Genomic DNA, 20,728 nt, shown 5'->3' on the forward strand with positions numbered 1-20,728 from the left:
CTTTTGCCTCCTCCCCTCATGGTTGTAGTTTTTAACAAGGGGCATCCGAGAGGGAACGAAGGGGCCTTGGGCCATTTTAACTTTTGCCTCATTACGTCTCCTTCGTGTGTTTCCTGAGTCTCATTAGCCTTTTCAGCTTGCTTCCTCCCTTCAAAATAATGATAGTGATATAATAATGCCGCCCAACCAGGGATGGGCAAACGGTGGCCCTCCAGAGGCCCATGGACTGCAATTCCCATGAGCCCCTGCCAGCGAATGCTGGCAGGGGCTCATGGGAATTGTGGTCCATGGACATCTGGAGAACCACAGGTTGACTACACCTGTCCTAAAGCATCAGGGTCCATCACAGTTGACAAAAGGATACTAGACTAGATGGTATTTTGGCAGGGGCTCATGGGAATTGTGGTCCATGGACATCTGGAGGGCCACCGTTTGCCCACCCCTGCTCCAGTGTGAGGTGGCTGCATGGGCCCCCGGGGAGGGCGGTATATAAATTAAATAAATAAATAAATAAATGGTGAGGGTCATTTTTTAGCATCTGAATAAGTGGGCTTTGGTCCCCCCCAAAAAAACTGATAGGGAAATAGTTTTTTCTAGACCGGCTAAATTTATTTTTTGTCTTTTAATTGTGCTGTGTAAACGGTAGCCTGTCTCCTCTTGGGGTTCACTTTCTGAAATGGTAGAATCAGTGTGGCAATAATTTTGTTTCCGTAATGCAGGCCAAAATGGAGGGATGTCAAATATTTCCATCTATTGGTTGCCTCCTTTTGGCATTGGCTCCTGGGATCTCACTACTGTCCCAGATTGCGTCTTTTAAAAGTCATGAGACGATTCGTTTATTTCACCCATTGATGATATCTTTTGGAGACAGCAATCATCTTAAAACCCATTGGCCAGAAGAGGTCACCCAAGGCCTAATGTACTGGAGTTAAAGAAATTGCTATCTTTGCATTTCTTCATTTTCTTCAGGACTGCTGTAAATTGCCATGGGCCACCAGACAATGATTCCCTTTGCCTCCCCACCTAGATCAAATGCAGATATTGTGGGCAAGCAACTAACGTTGCTTCAGGATTCTGTCACACATACATATACCCAATGGTCCTGGTTTCCTTTAATCATGAAAAGTGGTCCTGTATCTGTACATATGAAGGCAGCATGATGTAGCCTGAGGCTACATTTTGGAAGCTAAGCAGGTGCAGTACTTGGATGGAGAATTGCAAAGGAAGGTGATTTCAAACCACCTTTGCATCTCGCCTTAAAAGCTACTTACTGGGATCACCATAAGGTAGTTGCAGTTTGACAGGATATAAGTAGGTACAGAGGAGAGAATGTACATTGAAAATCATACATGCTTAATCAATTCCAGGTAGTTGACTGACTATTATAAAGGCCGAGGTGGGGTGATTGAACAAGTTATGCATTGGTTGACAGTGACTAATACACATCATTGTTTCAAAGGTCAGATTTGGAACCATCTGCTAGATATGGTAAAAGTACCAAGATATTATTAATTGTCTTCATGTATATACCCCACCTTTCATTCCAATGGGTATAAAATGAACTACAAGGCACTCTTGAGACCATCATTGAGGTCACAGTGCTCGAACAGGTCTGTACGAGAGAAGCTGGACCTTCAAATAAACGGGCCCAAACCATTTAGGACTTTATAGGAAGGCCTCTTCTAAAAAAATATTTAACAGCTTAAATCAGTCTACCACTGACACAATTTGGGGGCACCTTTTAAATTGATCTCAGCATTTTAAATTCATTAACCGGTTGGCTGAATAATACTGTTCCAGAAATGGCACTCAGGATATTTGTGGCTGTAGTTTCAAAGGCCTCCTTACCTAATAAACATTTTCCATCAGCACTGCCCACGTTCTGGAACACTGCTGATTTTCCAAGAATGTTGGGTGGGGGAATGTGGCAATTTGTCCAGGGCCTCTTTCTTGAGCAAGCAGCACTCTGAAAAGGCTCTCTGCCCTAAGAGGAATGACTCAGTCATGAAAGAGGAGAAGGGGAGTGGAGTGACCACCATGCTATCTCTCCTCTTGCGGAAGATAAAGACGAGGAAAATTCCTCCCCAGAAAGCAAGACTAAAGTGATGACAAAAGAAACGGCATTGAAACCCAAGGGAGGGGAAGGCATCCAGTGGGGCCCAGTATCCTGGCAACTGATTGTTGCCTTCTATGCACACAGCTGCTAACGGCAATCTATACACATTGTCTGTCTTGAACCCATGAATAGATTGCGGTGAATTAACAGAAGAATGGTGTGCTTCAAAGACTATAGCTGTCCACTCCTGGAATGATTCGTTCCCACACAAAGGCGGCCAAGCAAACTAGCCCACACACCCAAAGAACTCTCACTGTGCTGAGCATGGCTCACTACCAAGATGTCTTTCCAAGGCCTCCTGGTTTGCTTCAATTATAAATCGGCAAAGCTGCCTTGCACTGAATATAACCAGTGGTCTACCTAGGCCATTGTCCTATAACTGGAAACAAGTTGCTCACATCTCAGGGAAAAGGTTTATTCTTTTTCAAATATATATATATATATACATTTTGTATGGCACCTTTCTCCTTAGGCGCTTTATAAATAGTGAATCCAAAAGGGGGAGAACAATAAAGCCCACAAGGGAGTCAATTTTGCCTTTCCTCTTGTCCCCTCCATCTCTGGCTCTTTCCCCTCCCTACCTGCTTTAGCTTACTTGCTTGTCATGTTCCCAGCCACCACTGTTTTCTCCTCCTCCTCCTATTCTTAAAGGAAGAACAGCCTTTTTAAAACTGATGTAATGTTTTAATGCAGATTATAGTTGTCAGCTGCCTCATAAACACACTGCTAAAAGTATATGGAATAATTGGAACATGAATAATACACAATACAATGGAATGACACTACTGGAGATTTCTCTTCAGGCCAATCTGTTCTCTCTGGATGGACAGTGATGCGGAAGATGGGCTGCTGTGGTCTCTATTTGTAGAACTTTTTCATTCTTTTAATGGCCAGAGATCCTGTGTCTTTGGCTGGAGGCAAACAATGTTTTTGAGACATAATCAATTAATGCAATATCTATTGACAGCACTATTTATTTATTTGTTTGATTGATATATTGCCCTCCCAGGAACTGGCCTCCCACTGAGCACTCACATTAATTTTGATCCCACTGCCCCTTCCGATCAAACAGTACAAAACTTTGCGGCCTCTTTAGTGGACCTGACATATAGGATGCATTTGTGACCAATAGGAGCAGCAGACAGGCTTCATTTTGTTAAAATATTATTTTTGTTCCCCTCCAACAGCCCCACCATCAGCAAATTCAGGCCAAGATGTGTCTATAATCTCAGCTCTCTGGCTAAGGCAACCACTTTTATAGGTTTTGGGTACCTGTTAAGAGCCTGGAACATCTGTCTATCAAAAAGCAATCCATACAGCAAAAGACTCCATAGTGATATCCCCAGTGTAGTGGTCAGAGTGTCAGATTAGGGTGCGGGAGACCCAGGGTTTAATTCCCACTCTGCCATGGGAGGTTGCAGTGTGATCTTAGGTCAATCCTATGCGCTCAGCCAAACCTACTTCACAGGGTTGTTGTTAGGTTAAAATCGGAGAAGAAGAGAACAATACAACTTGCTCCCTGCCCCGTCCCCAGGTATTTCCCGACAGGGAGCTGGCAGCCCTGGTGCTGCTGGACCAGATCCAGCAGGACACTTCCTCGATTTCCCCCCATCTCTATTTCCCCCTTCCCAAACAGCTGGCCGATAAGGTGTCGCTAGGCGGGGAGCGCCAATCCCTCCTCGCTCCTTGCCCGGGAGAAGAGGAGGAGCGAAGGTGGCCTCCCGAGGGTTGGGCGAGCGGGTGGGGAGGCGGCTCCCAGTGGCCCGGCAGCCGCGCGTCGTCGCCGCTTGCAGCTCGCAGCTCTTGAGCCGGGGGAGCCACGTCGGTCTTCCCTCGTGCGAAGGTGCGGCCGGCTCGGGCCATGACCGACACGTTGCTGCCTTCGGGCTGCCGGGCGGCCGGGCGGCCGCGGGACTGCTACTTCCGAAAGGTGAGCGCGCCCAAGGCGGCCGGTGCATCGGGTGCGAACAGCTGCTGCGGCGGCGGGAAGGGTGCGTGTGACGCGCTAATTGCATTAGTGCGGGGTGGGGGGGGGGAGGATAAAGGCGAGGCGTGCGGAGAGGGGGCGCGATTAATTTGGGGCTGGGGGTGGTGATGATTGTATGCGCGCGCGCTTTAAATGCCACCTGGGCGCTTCCGACTCACGGGGACCTTATGAATGCACAATAAAATCAGAGTCCAAGACCAACAACGATTTATTCAAGGCGTGAGCTTTCGAGTGCTTGCAATAAAATCAGGCTCCAGGGGCACCTTTAAGGCCAACGAAGCTTTCTTCAAGGCGTGAGCTTTCGAGTGCTTGCAATAAAATCAGGGTCCAGGAGCACGTTCTGGGGAGAGGTCGGGCTTGCACCTTCCTGCAAGCTTTGGACGCAGGCTGGAAAAGCAAACTATTTCAAAAAGGTATTTGTTTCGCCCCCTTAGCTGGTGAATGGCTAGCCATTGGTATAAAGGCAGCCTCCCGGTCATGGACTGCTGTTGTTTTCTGTGTGCCTGTGTAATCTTTGAGAGTGGCTGGCTTGTTTCCTTTTGCGGGGGCGCCTGTGCCTTTATTCTGGCTAGCTTCAGTGGAACTTCAACAGGAGCAGCTCCCAGCTCTACAGGAGGAGGGTCCTGTGTTGTTTGCTCCTGCCCTACCATTATTGAAGACCCAGGAGGGTTATCTACAGACAGGGTGAAAAACAAGGCTGTAAACTCAATGTCCTCTAATGTAGTTTTTTGTATGCCAGTTCGCATCTGGCTCCTGGGGGACCCCACAGGGTTTTCAAGCCAAGAGAAGGACAGAAGTGATTTTGCCATTGCCTACCCCTGCTTAGCAGCCCTGGATTTCCTTGGTGGTCTTCCGCCCACATACTAGCTAGGATTGGCCCTGCTTAGTTGCTGAGAGCTGGTGAAATCAGGGCTAGATCAAAGCAATGTAGTATTTACCAGATAGAATAAGGGTTATTTGTTTTCACATATAGCAGGAGTATAAACAGGCTGTTTTGGCGGTATTTGGTGGGCTGGCATGCTTCATTATGGTGGCTTCCGTCATTCAGAATTTATTTAGTACTTCTGTGTGCTGCGCTCTCCCTCCCCCCCCCCCATCAGCAGTAAAATCAGAAATATGTAATTTATGCTTAACCAACCCTGGAGAAGAGCGTTATTTGCATTACTTCCCAGGCTTTACATGTATTTATGGTTTGCCTTTTGCTGTGAGACAGGTTCCAATTAGAAACAATGCAGTAAGAGCAGTAGAATACAATGGAACCAACAGAACTGGAGAATTACTGAAACTGCGGGCAATAAAACGGGGTTGCAAAATTGGAGAGTAACACATTGAGACATATGGTATGCAATAAAAGCCTTAAATGTTGTTGTTGTTTTTTTAAGGTACAGGTAGAAAGTTCAGTGTGATTGTCTTTTGTGTTCATATATAGAGGTTTCAGACTTTCAGATGGTAGAAAGTCATGCACTAGAATAGGGGTAGTCAACCTGTGGTCCTCCAGATGTCCATGGACTACAATTCCCATGAGCCTATGCCAGCATTTGCTGGCAGAGGCTCATGGGAATTGTAGTCCATGAACATCTGGAGGACCACAGGTTGACTACCCCGCGAGGTCCCCTGAAGTTAAGGAGGCTGCTGTTACAGCTGTCCAAAGCATGCAGCTTGATCGGGGATCTTTGCATTAGCTATTCATTTGGGTACCTGCCAGCAGCTGGTGTGCATCATCAGAAAACAAGTAAACAAATCATACGTACAGCCCTTTTGCCTGCTGTGGCAATTGTTGTGGTCAGTGCAAGTCCTAGTCTTTTTCTCCTAAAGGTAAAGAGAGTTTCCCCCTTGTAGTAATCCATGCTAGAAGGATTTCTAGAAGCTAGTTCAGTTAAAAGTAAAACTTGGCAAATTGCTGTTACACTCCCAGGTGAGTGGTTTCGTGCACTTCAATAAGATCTTTTTTTTTTTTTTAGGAAGCAGTTTTGAATATTGTGCATTTCTAGCTGTCATGCAGTGATATCCATAAATCATGTGAGAGGGAGATTTCCATAGAAGCTGGTGTCAATGATACTCCTGCTTAAGTGGCATATGGAGCACAGCTACGACTGCAGAAAACAGTTGGCAGACTTCACCCCAGAATGTCCTTTTGATTTCTGATGGGACATCAAACCAGGTCTAAAACCGAATTAACCTTTTAAAAAAATTAAATACTAATAAGAAAGGAAACTGCCAGTCTTGGACTTTGTAAAAGAGACTCTTCAAAAGGAAATGCGATAGGCCCTTTAGATTACAGTGCAGCATTTTCAGCCGGCTATGCTTCTGACAATAGAGTCTAGCCCCAGGTGAGTACTTAAAGATTGGCGAACCTCTCCCTGTGGATTGCATTACACAGGTTAAATTTAGGGCATTTCTAAAACTCTGGCAGCTCATTTTGTGCGTGCCTGACATCAACAGGTTTCAACAGGTGCCTCTTCAGAATGTTATGCACATTCAGCTGGACATGGCTGACTGAACTCTCGGTGCAGCTATTCGATTACTGTACCATATTACGCCAGCCTAAATCTTTGTGTAGATAGTGAGTAGTTTTCATTTTAAATACCAGAAGAAATACCATACATTGCAGAATGTAAAATTTCAATATTCTCCTCCCTCCTCATTGCCATTTCAACTGATTATTATGCTGGTGATTATGGTAGTGCATTTGTGCCCTTATTTGAATATATATATTTTCTTCCCAAATGAGCCTAGGGTGTCCAATATATTTCTCCTGTCTTTTCTAGGAGAAAGACTGTGCAGCTAGGAAGGGTCTTTCTAACTTTTAAGGTGGTCCCCAAAAGGTGTTTTGATGTAGTAACCACATTTGGTGGCCACGTATGTTTACCTTTTTTCCATGTGTTTATGTCGGGATTCTCTGATTGGCTGCGGCTGTCCGGTGTGTGTGTAGCATGGGAATCCCTATGGTGGCTTGGTGGTTTTGCTCCTGTTAGGAGACCAAACTGGAGCAGGTTTATTTGTTGCTTTGGGGGAGCATCCACACAAGATCATATTCCAGACATCCACTTTATGGGGTTTTCCTCTGCTTTGCTTCTTGCCTTCCCAAACTTTCTATGCTGTGAACGTTCGTGAAAGACTGCTGTCAAAGCTGGTAGGATGGGAACGTGTTCCCTTTTGAACCTCCTGCCCGCATTAGTGTTATTTGCATGCTGCTTGAATAGGAAGGTGGGCACTTCTGAACCATGCACACTGGTATGGTGCAGCAGTTAGACCTGGGGTGATAGTTCAAGCCCCTTGCTCAATCATGGAAGCTTCCCAAGTGACCTTTGGGCCTGTCACAACCTCTCAGGCTAACAATGTGAAAAGCTGCTTTGGCCTCCCAGTCAGGGAAAAAAAGCAGACTACAAATATATATATTTTAAGCATTCCCTCCTCCTGCACCACCAGAGGGCTTTAAAGAAAATCAGTAATTTTATTATTGTAGTGTGGTGTGATAGTATTGAAATGACTATTTTTTTTAAAAAAACAAGCCAGCAAAAAGCCCTCTGGGAGCACAGATAAAGGCCTGTAATCTGGAGAACCAGTTTGATTCCTCACTCCTCCGCATGTAGCCAGTCACAGTTCTCCCAGAGCTCTCTCAGCCTACCTCACAGGGTGTCTGTTGTGGGGAGTGGAAGGGAAGGCAATTCTAAGCTGCTTTGGGACTCCTTTGGGTAGTGAAAAGTAGGGTTCCTGCAATGACTGGACAACGGTGAGTACTTGTTGACATCAACTTATGATGCTCATAGGAGCCTTCGTAGGTGATTGTTGTACCTGTGGATTGTAGTTATGGTAACCAGCCACATCCCTGTCCCGATTATGTAATGTTTGGCAGCTTCCACAACAAACCACCATAAATGTATATGGACCGTAAGATGTTTGCACAGGAACTGATATGCCCATCCACTACGTAATGGACCTGCTATTACGATATGCTCATTTGCACACGTGCTGTGAGCACAGCCATTAGATGCACAGAGAGGTCTGAGTTTGCCCCTGAAATATATTTATTGACTTAATTTGTACCCCACTTTTATCCTCACAATAACTCTGTGAGGTAGGTTAGGATGGAAATACATGGGGAATCAAAGGTTGGTTTGATCAGAAATTACAGATACCTCCTCCTTGGGAGAGACCATCTGCACAGTTGTCTGTTCTCCTTCCAACAAATGTTCCTTGGCTTTGAGGTGATTCTCAGTGGTGCAGAGAAAGAAGAGTTAAGAGCTGCAAGGCCACCAAAGAAAGCCTGGATGCTTTAAACAAAACAGAACACCATGCTGTTTGTAGTGAAACCCAAAAGAATGCCGGTGTTGTTCTGTAGTAGCTAAAAGCAATTTTGGCATCTTAAGACCTCCGTTTCAGTGTGGCATTCTTTTCTACATTTTGGAATGCTCTCCCGAATTAAAAAACTCCCTGCAAATAGAAAAAGCTGCCCAGTCGAGCTTTTCTGTACGTTGTGCTAGTTTTCCATTTAAAGGGGATTTCTCTTAAGGTGAAGGAACCTGCAGTGCTGGAATTGGTCTAAATCCCATTTCCTCATTACCATTTCATTTACCTTCACGTGTGTAAATCACAATGGAGAATCTTGCCAAGCCCATTTCGAAGTGCTCTTGAGATGCCATCCTAAGCAGAGTGACACCCTTTACAGCCCATTGACTTAAAAGGATTCTATTATTGGTGTCTGAGAAGCTTTTTCATCCCTTTCCTTCCTCTTCTGTTACCTCTTGCGAGAAGGCTAAAACCGAACACTATTTAAGTCAGATTCAAATGGGTAGCCGTGTTGGTCTGAAACAGCACAACAAAACAAAACCAGAGTCCACCTTTAAGACCAACAAAGATTTATTCAAGGGGTGAGCGAGTGTAAGCACTCTTCCTCAAACTATTTAAGTCAGCAAGCTTACCACCATCTCCTTGAATAGTAGCCTGCTTGATCTGGGAGCTAATTTACTTCCCTCCCACTTGTGAATTGCATTTACCACCTGGTGATTTGCTTTTGTGGTGGCCTGTTCCTTAACAAGGGCTGCAGGATTCCCCCCCACGCACAAATACACAAACACACTCACATACAAACCTTTTTTTGAAAGGGCTTAAGCAATGGACAGGTAATGAAGACCTTTGTGTTGGCTGACCTGCTACATCAAAGCAGAGTTTCTAAGAAGAGCTTCTTTGCTCATGAACAAAGATAAACAGTATAAACTTAAAGAGATGCACCCCAAGTCGATGAAATTCTGAGGCTGTAGTCAGGAAGGAGAAGCAAGGAGGGAAAAGTGCCTAAGTTGAATGCTATGGCATTCAGTGCCTTAATGCCAAAAGAAAAAAAGCTTGTACTTTGTATTGTGTCATTCTTGTTTGCTTTTACTTACTTTGCTTTTTGTTATGGGCCAACTAAGGTACCTGCAATTTTTTTTCCTGATTTTTAATATGCCTTTATTTGTTTAACTTTTATTTCTGAAATAGCTTCAGAGAGTAACCATGTTGGTCTGTTTTAGATCAGCAAGATTTGGGTCTGGTAGCATAAATATCTGACAAAAGGAGTTTTGACTCTTGTAAACTCATACCCTGAAAATCTTGTTAGTTGTAAGGTGCTACTGGGATCCAGTTATTTCTGATGTTTTTTTTTAAAACAATAGCATGTATTTGCATTATTTTCATTGTATGTCAGGGCGTGGAGTGTGAAATGGATATAGATTTCTGGTTAAATCTTATTGCTGCTGTCTGCCAGTTTTTGAATATCCATGGGAGACAGACCCACTGGATTAGTCCAAAATACCATCTAGTCCAGTATCCTTTTGTCAACTGTGATGGACCCTGATGCTTTAGGACAGGTGTAGTCAACCTGTGGTCCTCCAGATGTCCATGTACTACAATTCCCATGAGCCCCTGCCAGCAAATTCTGGCAGGGGCTCATGGGAATTGTAGTTCATGGACATCTGGAGGACCACAGGTTGACTACCCCTGCTTTAGGGAAGCCCTCAAGGAACCCAAGAAAGCAGCAGCTCCCTCCCTCACTTGTGGGTCAGTGGTATACTGCCTTAGAACATGGAGATTTTATTTAGCTAATAGGCTTTTAATAGGTAGAATCAACTTTTTGGTCTCATTTTAAAACCCTCTAAGCCAGGGATTCCCAAGTAGCATTATGCAGCCTTTCCCAGACGTTCGATGGCCACTGACATCACTAGATGTCATGGAAACCCACTCCGGTTGTTCTACATGCATAATCTCTTTCTCCGTCATACAAACAGTAAAAAAATTGGTCGATAGATTGGTTGGCTCCCACATCTTCTGCACCCACTTTCAGGGATTCTTCTATAGTCAAAAGGTTGGAAAAGGCTGCTCTAACCTACTGAATGTCACCTTGCAATCGCTGCATTCTGTAAATTGTGGGTTGGATACAGTATCACCATATAATTATGGCGTTGCTTTCTCTAAACTTTGGGTTGGATGCAAGATCTCTGCTGCAGCAGTACCAATACACCAGCTTTGCCTGAGCTTGTTATGGCTTGAAGGGTCAGCCAAGGTTAGTGCTTGGATGGGAGACCGCGAAGGACGACAAGGGGCTCGTTTACAGAGGAAAGCCATGACAAAAAATCTGTTTGTCTCTTGCCTGCAATTCCCTGTGCATGAGAGCCAGAGTGGTTAAGAACGACAGCGTCTAATCTGGAGAATTGGGTTTGATTCATCATTCCTCTACAGCAGGGGTAGTCAAACTGCGGCCCTCCAGATGTCCATGGACTACAGTTCCCATGAGCCCCTGCCAGCATGGGCCTTTAGGGTGACACAACTTTTATATCCAACCCTTCGTCTTGTAGGCTTCACTGTTAGGGTTGGAGATGGGCCAGCTTGCTGGAAGAGCGGTATAGAAATCAAATCAAATCAATAAATAGTCCATTTCACTGTGAGTCACAGAAAGAAGTACATTCTGTCCTGAGCTGCAATCTTGGCAAAAGGTAAGACAGAGAGAACTTCTCCTCGTTCCTTCAGCTCTGGCTAGCCTTGGAGATTAGTCACAGGAGTCCCGAACTATTAGTCATGAATATTTTATCAGTCACAGTGGCTCCAGCAGGGTAGAGCGATGCGATCTTTAGCAGGTGGGATAACGTCGTGTCTTCAGCTGTCTGGCTTCCGGATCGTGTTTTAAGACTTCCTTATGACTGAACAAACTGTATGTGTACATAGGAAATGCTGTTTAGGAGACAGAAAACAGCTTTTAAAACCTTTTATGATCAGTCCATGTGGATGGTTTATGCGCAGCTGGGTAGGAAACGCTGAGCGCACATCCCCGCATTATTTTAAAATAATAATAAACCTGTGCAGCTAGGTAAGAAAACGGGCTTTGGCTCCAATTCTGTTTGACTTTCTTGTTTGTATAGTTCAGGTGAAACTGCTGGTGAGTGATCTTGTTAATTCTTTTCTTTGCGTAGGTTAGATATTAAGGCATGCTTATGCCCAGATAAGTTCCAGCATTCAGTTCTTCTGTTGCATTTACTTAAGGAAATCAGGGGAGATTGCAATAAAGGCACAAGAGCTACTTTTTAAAGAAGTGTTGTAAAGGGAAAGGTCTATATGTTAGAATAATGCTTTTACTGTATCCTTCGGCCTTAAGCTTCAATGGGAAGAAAAGGTTTTATTTTAGAGTGGAAAGTGCTATGATCGGCATATCAGATACTTAATTGCATGCATAAATAGTTTAAATATTTACTTTTGCTGACTTATTTTCAGACTAGATTGTGGAAACCAAAAGCCAGGTTATGAGATTGGAAAACACATGTGGTAGATTTTAGACTGTAGGTGGAGAAATTCATGCTTGAATTCCTTATAGTAAAACACTAACTCACTGAATATAGAAAAGTATCATGACTGGGAGAAAGTTAGGCTGAACAGAAGTGATCCAGAACCAGATGCTTCCCATGTGCTGCCTGGCCCATTACGTTTGACATTGGGATGCCATGCAAATGGCCTAGTTAATACTGATCTCAAAAAACATAGCCAAATAAACAAAAACGTAACTCTGGATGAAGCGTAAAGCCTTTTTCAGACATTGTGTGTGTGTGTGGGTGGGTGTACCAGGAGTCCAATAACTATGAATATTGGGAGTGTACAAGTGTCCATGGTGCTCTTCAGGATGCATGGCTGTCATGTCAGGCATTGCTGTACATCCAGTTGTTTGCATGCACATACGAATTCGGTGCATATAAAATACAAACAACATCCCTGTTCAGACAACAAGGCCACCATATCTATCCAGGGAATCTATGTATGATCGTCCAGTTCTCACTATACTTGAAAGTGTTTGAAAGGGACTGTAGGTACATGTGGGGGGAAGGGGCTGTGATGCTTGCAGGGAGAATCTCCCCGTCTTCTTCCTCTCACTTTTCTGCCAGCCCTCAGTGCAGCCCTCAGTTTCCCTTGCACCTGCCAGGTCTACCACCTCCCCCCTGCTCTTGGTGGCTCGCCTAGTGCTGCTCTGACTGGGCTCACTGAAGTTTCCTTTCTCCCTCCCCACTCTTGGCAGGTCACCCAGAGCTACTCCACGTAGGATTGCAGAGGCCTCCTTTCTCCCCTCCCTGGTCCCAGTGGCTTACCTTGAGCTGCTCTGAGTGAGCTTGCAGAGGCTTCTGCTCCCCACTATAACTGGCTCACCCAGAGCTGCTCCAGACAGGCTTGCCCCTGCTGAGTTTCTACTTTACTTTAGGACTAATTATCCTCCCTGTATAGTTTTTTAAAAGATTTTTCTGCAAAGGGAATGCCCCAACTTCTATATGGCCCTGATCTGTAGATTTAGATATCCACAGATGGCGACAACACATGGCTAATAGTATATCGAGAGTAGAGAAAAGGATTCCATTCTTGAGACAATAGCACCGTTGTGATGATTAATTTTATTTTGATTGGGTGGCTGTCAAAATCTTTTCTTTGTAAATGTTATAGATGACAGTAAGGAAATAATGTTGTCTTATTCCCTAGTTGAGTACTGTAAAGATCTTTGTTCTCAAGTCATTGCTAAGATCTCTCTTTTTTTTTTTTTCTTAATCAGGGTGTGTCTTAAGCAGTTTTGTTCCTGATTTTTTAAGTCTTGGGTCATAAGTCTAAAACGGACCCGTCTGCTGACAGTTCAGTAGTCATACTTGGGGCTTAATTTGTGCCACGGTTACCAGGGCATTGTTCCAAATTAGATGCAGGAAAATATCAATTATTGATCAAGCATTTTAAAACCATTAGCTTTTTAAAAAGAGATACTTTAAATCCCTCATCGTGTTCATTCTGAAAACAAATTAGTCACTGTTGTCGCAACACAATGGAAGCAACTCTTTTAAAAAAAACGTGATTGATTCTAAAGTTTAATAAAAGCAAGTAAGGTTTCTATTAATGTGAGTTTCTCTGTGTACTAATCTATTTGTCGACCTTTCTCTGAGAATGTCACTGTTAGACTACGCTCTCAAAATTAAAAAAAACAAACCAAACCAAATTACAATGGAAATAAACAGCAGCTACTTTACACACACCCTACAGTCAGGTTGTGTTAAATAGGCAGCAGGTAAATTACATGGATACCTGCCACATTAGCCAGTGGGAGAAAATGACAGCCCCAAATGGCAGACTGCAATCACAGAGACTGACAGGGGCTCATGGGAATTGTAGTCCATGAACATTCAGAGGACCACAGGCTGACTACCCCTGACAGAGAGCACAAGGCAGCATTTAGCTAACCCTGAAGGCCTGAACAACTTTTAATCATCACTTTTAATGTTTGCTTCCCTTCCTCCTTTCGCATTTGGGGGTGGGTCAGCAAAAGTAGTGGGAGTCTCTCTGTGTTCCTTTGCCCTATCCATGTCAATGATTATACAGGGAGGTCAGTTTTAAGACCCCTGAACGTGTGCCTTTAAGCATTTAAGTCCGGGAAGCAAATGCGAAAGGCAAATTGCAAAATTCGGCTTCTGTTTGCACGTAATCACTCTGCACCCCAAGGTTTTTATGGAGTAAGCCACCTGTAGGATTTCCCTCCTCAGCTCATTTCAATCCATGACAGACTGAAGGGGCGAGGGGATAAACCATTTGCCAGAGAGGACTTGGGATTTTTAAGCAAGCCTGGCTAATCCTTGCGTAGGCAGACCTGCTGGGTCGACAGCAGCCACCCTGCAGCTATCACAAATACCTTTTGAGTTTTACAGAGCCCATCCTAAACAGAGGCACACCCTTCTAAGCTTGTTGACTGCAGTGGACTTAGAAGGGTATAACTGCTTAGGGCATATCATGTCTGCCCAGTAATTGGCCACATGTAACAAGAGCCTCTTGTGGCGCAGAGTGGTAAGGCAGCAGGCATGCAGTCTGAAGCTGTCTGCCCATGAGGCTGGGAGTTCAATCCCAGCAGCCGGCTCAAGGTTGACTCAGCCTTCCATCCTTCCGAGGTTGGTAAAATGAGTACCCAGCTTGCTGGGGGTAAATGGTAATGACTGGGGAAGGCACTGGCAAACCACCCCGTATTGAGTCTGCCATGAAAACACTAGAGGGCGTCACCCCAAGGGTCAGATATGACCTGGTGCTTGCACAGGGGATGCCTTTACCTTTTAACAAGTGGTGAAATGTTTGCCTTTATAGCTTCTTCTGTTTAGTCTCACAGCTCTCCCCAGCATTACTTAACCCCGAATGCTTCCACTAAATGCAAGAATAAATTCCTTTGCCGGATGGGACCAAGGTCGGTCTGGTGTAGTAGCCGGACAGACATTTCTGTTGCCACCCACCCTTTTGCCTACTGTTAGCCAAGGCTACTCTGAACCTCCATGTTCAGAGGCAGTCTTCCCCACAAACTTGGGCATTCCCTTTAGCTGTCAAGCTGAATAGCCATTGATGAATTTGAATTTGCCAATTTGAAAAAGAAAAACCCAACAGTTTAAGCCTGTGGCCATTCTGTGGTAGCAAATTGCATTTCCTTTTGTCCCTTTTTGCTGCCAGTCAGTTTTACCATGAGATTTAAAGTATGATGGAACTCCTCCAGAGGAAAGGTGGGCAAAGGAGTTATCGCAATGCCTTATGAGTACAAAGGTTTCTTCCAAACGTTTACTGTGTCAGCTATTTGTTTGCATTGGTGGAGGTACCACATTGGCACATGGGGTGGAGCTGAATGCCTCATTTTTTGCCATCGAGGCACGCCCAGTTTCAACTCTGCATCGCCTTCTTCCGATTTAACATTTGTCTTGGCTTATCGGTTGGAATGTCTCATGGCCGCTGGCAGTATTAAATGCAAACAATTAATCTGAGCAGTTGAGTAATTGGGACTTGACTTTTACATCACATTTACATCAATTCCACTTTTGCTTTCTAAAATCTGATTCTACCCACCATTTGAAGGCGAGACTTTGTGCAACTAGATGGGAATGTTTGGCTTCTGCTTTCTGGGGCTATGATATTTATTTGTTACATTTGTATACCCCGCCCCCAGCCCTAAGGCTCAGGGCAGTTCACATAGAACCTACACAGAAAAATACATCAAACTCAGCGCTATAATGAATAAATGGTAACAGTGCTAATAAAAACAAAGAAAATAACATTCTAACATAGTTAACAATCTAACAGACCCATGGTTGGTCAGATCTGTCCCACGGGTTCAAGGGAGGGAGGTTCGGGGGCTCAGTAGATGCTGTTTATCTTTTGTCAACCTCAGCCAAATGCCTGGTGGAGGAGCTCCCTTTTGCCGGCCCTGCCTTGTTTGGGAATAGCTTTATGGCTTGCCATTGTTTATTTTTTCGACTGGTACATTGGCAGGGCTGTCTTATTGTCTGTGATCAAATTGTTCTGTTAACTGTTAGAGAGCACTGGCTAGGAAACAGTCAGTAGATCTAATTGGTAGATCCTTACATGCCAACTGTATCTCTATGTGAACTCAAATGCACACCCTTATTCTACCTCTTGCTGGCACTTTGTCTTCATGGGATGTGCTGGGAGGAAGATTGGCCCTCACAGGGGGAGAGTTCTCACCCCATTGGGGGAATGCTCCCCCAGTGAGAGCCAATCAAAGGCTTATGTCATTGGAAGGACCTGACACTTTTAGGTGGTATGATGATGATATTTCCATAGATTGAGTGCTTCTTGCCCATCTGTACCCTCCCCATTCCAAGGATGACAGACTTGGAACTGTCTGCATATAATCTGAAAGCTATATCTCCTGTGCATGTGTTAGAAAAGGGTGATTCTTTTTGGGGACATCAGAGGGCCAGGGAGGTAGGGTGTTCAGATACACAAAGCATAGCCCAGATTAGGTGTTACTTTCTCTCCAAGATATAAGGGGTGTGTGTGAAAAAAAACAATCTTAAGACTTACTTCCCTGGAAACAAAGACAGAAATAGGTTCACAGATTTGAATTTCAGGTCTTGCTTGTAGTTGGTTTCAGAGTGAAACTCATCAGTAACTGGAGACAAATGAATGGTGACAAGTTATTCGGGCAATTTGGCAAAACAGGATGCTTCTTGGAGGTATAGCTACTCAAGTAGCAGAGCTGCTTTACAGGCTTAAGTTCGGCCAAAAATCTCATTCCAGCACTGGGCCACCCAAAGGTCAGTGTGGTGTAGTGGCTGCCATTAAAATGTCAGGTTAGGTTTGAATCCTTACTCTGCCAGTAGCCACCCAGATAAAGACACTGCTTGTTGGGTAACCCTGGGCCAGTCACTCTCTTTCGGCCTAAGCACCTTGCCAGGACACCCCCCCCCCAAAAAAAAACAAAAAAACCCCACAGCCTGCAGAAGGAGTGGTAACTTTCCAGCAGGAAGGGGGGGATAGGCTAAAGTCGCCCCCTTCTCTTAGTGAATAGAATAGAAATTGTATTACAGTTTGCACCAGGCATATAACAGGGGAAATCATACAATGCATCCCAGATAAAACATGATGCTAAAATACTTATATATATATATATTATGAAAAGTTACTTTAAAACTTGGTAGTTTCCACTGGGTAAACCACGGCTCTGTAGTGGAATATCTGTGTTGCTTGCAGAAGGTAAACAACAAGGTAAGTAGTTGTCTCAGAACCTAGAGAGGTGCTGGTGCTTGGCTAGACAGAACAGTGGCCTCAGTGGAAAGGCCACTTTAATTCAGCTATTTAAACTTTTCTGTGTAGTGATAATGATAGTTGAGCTCCTTATCTACCCATGAGAGGGGCCTCTCCCCTCGGTTTTATCTGTAGCTACGAAAATGGAAGTGGTTCTGCCCTAAGCAGCACCGGAAAGTTTGAATTCCTCTTTGACAGCATCTGTTCTTTTGAAGTACATCTTCTGGACAAATATATCAAAAACTGCTAGGTGCTGGCATAAGGCGTACAGAGACTCCGGAGGCAAGGCGAACCAGTCGGTGTATGAAAACATTAAAAGCAATCGTGTAACATTTTAAGGATGATTAGATTTATTGCGACAGGAGCTTACGTGAACTAGAGCTGACTTCCTCAGATGTATGAATTATGACCTCATTTACTAAGCAGATATGTGTAATTGCCTAGGCAAAATAGTAAACAGGTCAAAAGGCAATAAATAATCAAGATGTGCAGTCTGACATATCTGTGCCAGTCTCAGCTGTATACAAGCTAAACATAGGGGTCATTAGTAGTGCCAATAATGGGTATTAGATGGGACCTTTTAACTGTTGTATTTTAAAGCTAAAGAGATAAAGAGGTTAGAGCCAGGTTTCCCAACCAGTGTACTGGGGTACAGCAGTGTACCTTGAGAGACCCTTAGATGTACCACAGCATGGGGAATTCCAAGATGGCTGCTGCACAGAACCAGCAGCCATTGTCGTAGCAACACTGGTTCTTCCCTGTGGCTGGGTTACGTTGGCCCAGTGGGTCTTCTGTTGAGCATCAGGGCTGTTCTCAGTGGGACGAGGCATATTTCAATTTATTTTTTATCTGGGTATGGGGCATTGCAGGCAAAATGTGATGGGGTGAAACGATGGGAGGCTGTTTTTTTAATGTTTATTTTCATCTTTTCATTTGCATCTTTTCATCTTTTCATTAAATTGTATTTGCTTATGGGGCATGGCAGGGGACGTGGCCAGCTGGTATCACTTCCATGGTACTTCAAAGAGTAAAAAATAGTTCAGGTGTACCTCCATGGTCAAAAGTTTGAAAAAGGCTGGATTCGAGGGATCCATCTGCATGACTTATTGTGATAAACGACCACAGAAATTACATAAGTGGACATCAGAAGGTGATTTAACATAATATGCTGGATCCCAAAGCACCATGGGATGGTGTGCTTTTAATCCAGGGACACCAGGAGCCAGTGTGGTAAGGTAGTTAAAAGAGCGGCTTCTAATCTGGTGAACTGGATTTTATTCCCTGCTCCTCCACATGCAGCCGGCTGGGTGACCTTCAGCTCGTCACAGTCCTGATAGAACTGTTCTGACCAAGTAGTCCTGTCAGGGCTCTCTCGGCCCCACCTCCCTCACAGGGTGTCTGTTGTGCAGTGAGGAAAGGGAAGGCAATTGTAAGGTGCTTTGCAGGCAGGGAAAATAGGAGTATAAGATGATGGCAAGATGATGCCATCAAGATGATGGCATTGATTTTGGCTGCCAAACAGGGAAGGAACAAATTTTCTCATGTTTCTCCCTGTTCCTACAGCCTCTTTTAACCCCCAACAAAACATTATTACTGGTCATGGGCTGGGGGGGAGAAGCAAATGAAATTGAGCCCTTTGCCCAGTGGAGTTACCTTAGTGCAAAGGGATGGGAGGAATTATTCCACCCCTTTGTGATTTCTCACTACAAGCCCCCCCCCCCCCAAGCTGTCCATCCAAACAGGTTGTGTTAGCCTAGCAATGATCTTTCCATGGGTAGGAAAGGGCTGCAATAAGAGGGAGGAATGCAGGAAATCTCTGTTTTGTGAATGGAGTGATATGATTGTGTCCATCCCATTACAATTATTTCTTTAAAAAAAAAGAATGGTGTAATACATAATTAGAGTTTGCAAAACAGTTATAATTCATGGGCATTGCTCAGCGGCCAAGATTGTAAGGTACTTTGATGTCTCCCCAGACTTAGGAGCTGCGGGGTTTTGAGAATCAGCTCCATCCACTTAAAAGATGTTTTGGTCTTCTGCTAAATAATGCATTTTTGTGTTCTAGGGATGCAACCCCCTTGCAGAGACGGGACGGAGCAAACTACAAAATCAAAGAGCCGTCCTGAATCAACAAATATTGAAGGCGGTGAGGATGAGAGCTGGCGCTGAAAACCTTCTCCGGTATGTTCCCACGATTTTCCTTCTCCCCTCTCTGGGGCAGCAAAATGCAGCCTTTGTTCTTTCAAACAGGAGCAGCCAATTCTCAGCCAGCTGTCCAATTGCTCCCATATGTTAGTGGTAGAGGGAAATGTTGTGCAAAGTGTTATGTAATATTTTTGTCATGTTCCCTCTCAGAAATCCATGCTTGTCCTCTGCTTCTTGCTTATTTGAACAGAGTATAGGTCCTGATTCCTGAAATGCCTTTACTTAGAGGACTTAGACAGGAAACTAATACAGAGTTTTAAAAATGCAAATCAGAACTGTTACTTATTAATCATTCATAGAATCATAGAGAATCATAGAATTGGAAGCGGCCTCATGGGTCATCTAGTCCAACCCCCTGCACTATGCAGGACACACACACAACCCTATCACTCATCTACTATAACCTGCCACCCTCTTGAGCCTTCACAGAATCAGCCTCTCCGTCAGATGGCTCTCCAGCCTCAGGTTAAAAATTTCCAAAGATGGAGAACCCACCGCCTTCCGAGGAAACCTGTTCCACTGAGAAACCGCTCTAACTGTTATTTTTCTCTTGGAGAAGAATACCAGATAGAAGATGTATGCTCTATTGTACAATATGCAACTTGTACCTCTAGGAGAGCCTGTGGCTCAGTGGTAAAGCACATGCCTTGCATGCAGAAGGTCCTAGGTTCAATTCCTAACATCTCCATTTCAAGGATCTCTACCTGCACCTTGGAGATCCCATGTTGTTCAGAACTAGACTAGTGGTCTAAATTAGCTTGGGTATCTCTTAGTTCTTTTGCTTACCTTAACTAAAATATATATCCAGGTGTTTGACCCCTCTGTTGCTGTCTGGAAGCCACTCTGCATTCCTTCTCGGCATTCCTTTTTGGTAACAGACCAGGTCAGTTCTGGAACAAGAATTTTCATATCAGTTCTTAAGAGTGGAAAAATCTTAGAAATGTCGGGAATGCGAATAAGGGAGACTCCATATGCAATAAATGGACGGTTCTCAAAATACTCACCAATGTGTGTTTGATTTTCTTTTGCCAGAGCAACAACGAACAACAAAGTGAGAGAGCAGGTGCTTCTGGAACTGAGTTACGTGAACTCGGATCTGCAGATCCTGAAAGAAGAGTTAGAAGGACTCAACATCTCCGTTGAGGTCTACCAGAATACGGAGTAAGTGGGAAAGACAAGAGGCAGCCTTATTGATCTGCCCACTTGGAAAGGAAAGGCCAAGAGAAAAACTCATCTCTCAGTGGACTAAATTCTGGAAAAGGAGAAAATGACTGCTGAAAAAAGTTCACTCTGGCTGTTGGTTAGATAGGGTATTTCCCTTCCTTTCTGGGAACGGTATTGGTAATAACTAATTCTAATAC

At 44.3% G+C, this 20,728-nt stretch overlaps 1 protein-coding gene across 2 annotated transcripts in view; it reads left to right on the forward strand.

Annotated features, from left to right (window-relative positions):
- Positions 1-3,862: 3,862 nt before the first annotated feature.
- Positions 3,863-20,728, forward strand: part of RHPN2 (rhophilin Rho GTPase binding protein 2) — a 37,521-nt gene continuing 20,655 nt past the window's right edge. The window contains exons 1-3 of one of the 2 annotated variants that reach the window (XM_077310147.1): positions 3,863-4,046; positions 19,228-19,343; positions 20,400-20,528. In XM_077310147.1, coding sequence (XP_077166262.1) covers positions 3,978-4,046; positions 19,228-19,343; positions 20,400-20,528 — 314 coding nt within the window. In that variant the 5' untranslated portion in view covers positions 3,863-3,977. Of the gene's footprint in view, positions 4,047-4,293; positions 4,517-19,227; positions 19,344-20,399; positions 20,529-20,728 lie in introns of those variants that run through there. The other variant, XM_077310148.1, reaches the window with a different exon arrangement.

This window comes from Paroedura picta, chromosome 14, assembly GCF_049243985.1.
Source record: "Paroedura picta isolate Pp20150507F chromosome 14, Ppicta_v3.0, whole genome shotgun sequence".
NCBI lineage: Eukaryota > Metazoa > Chordata > Lepidosauria > Squamata > Gekkonidae > Paroedura > Paroedura picta.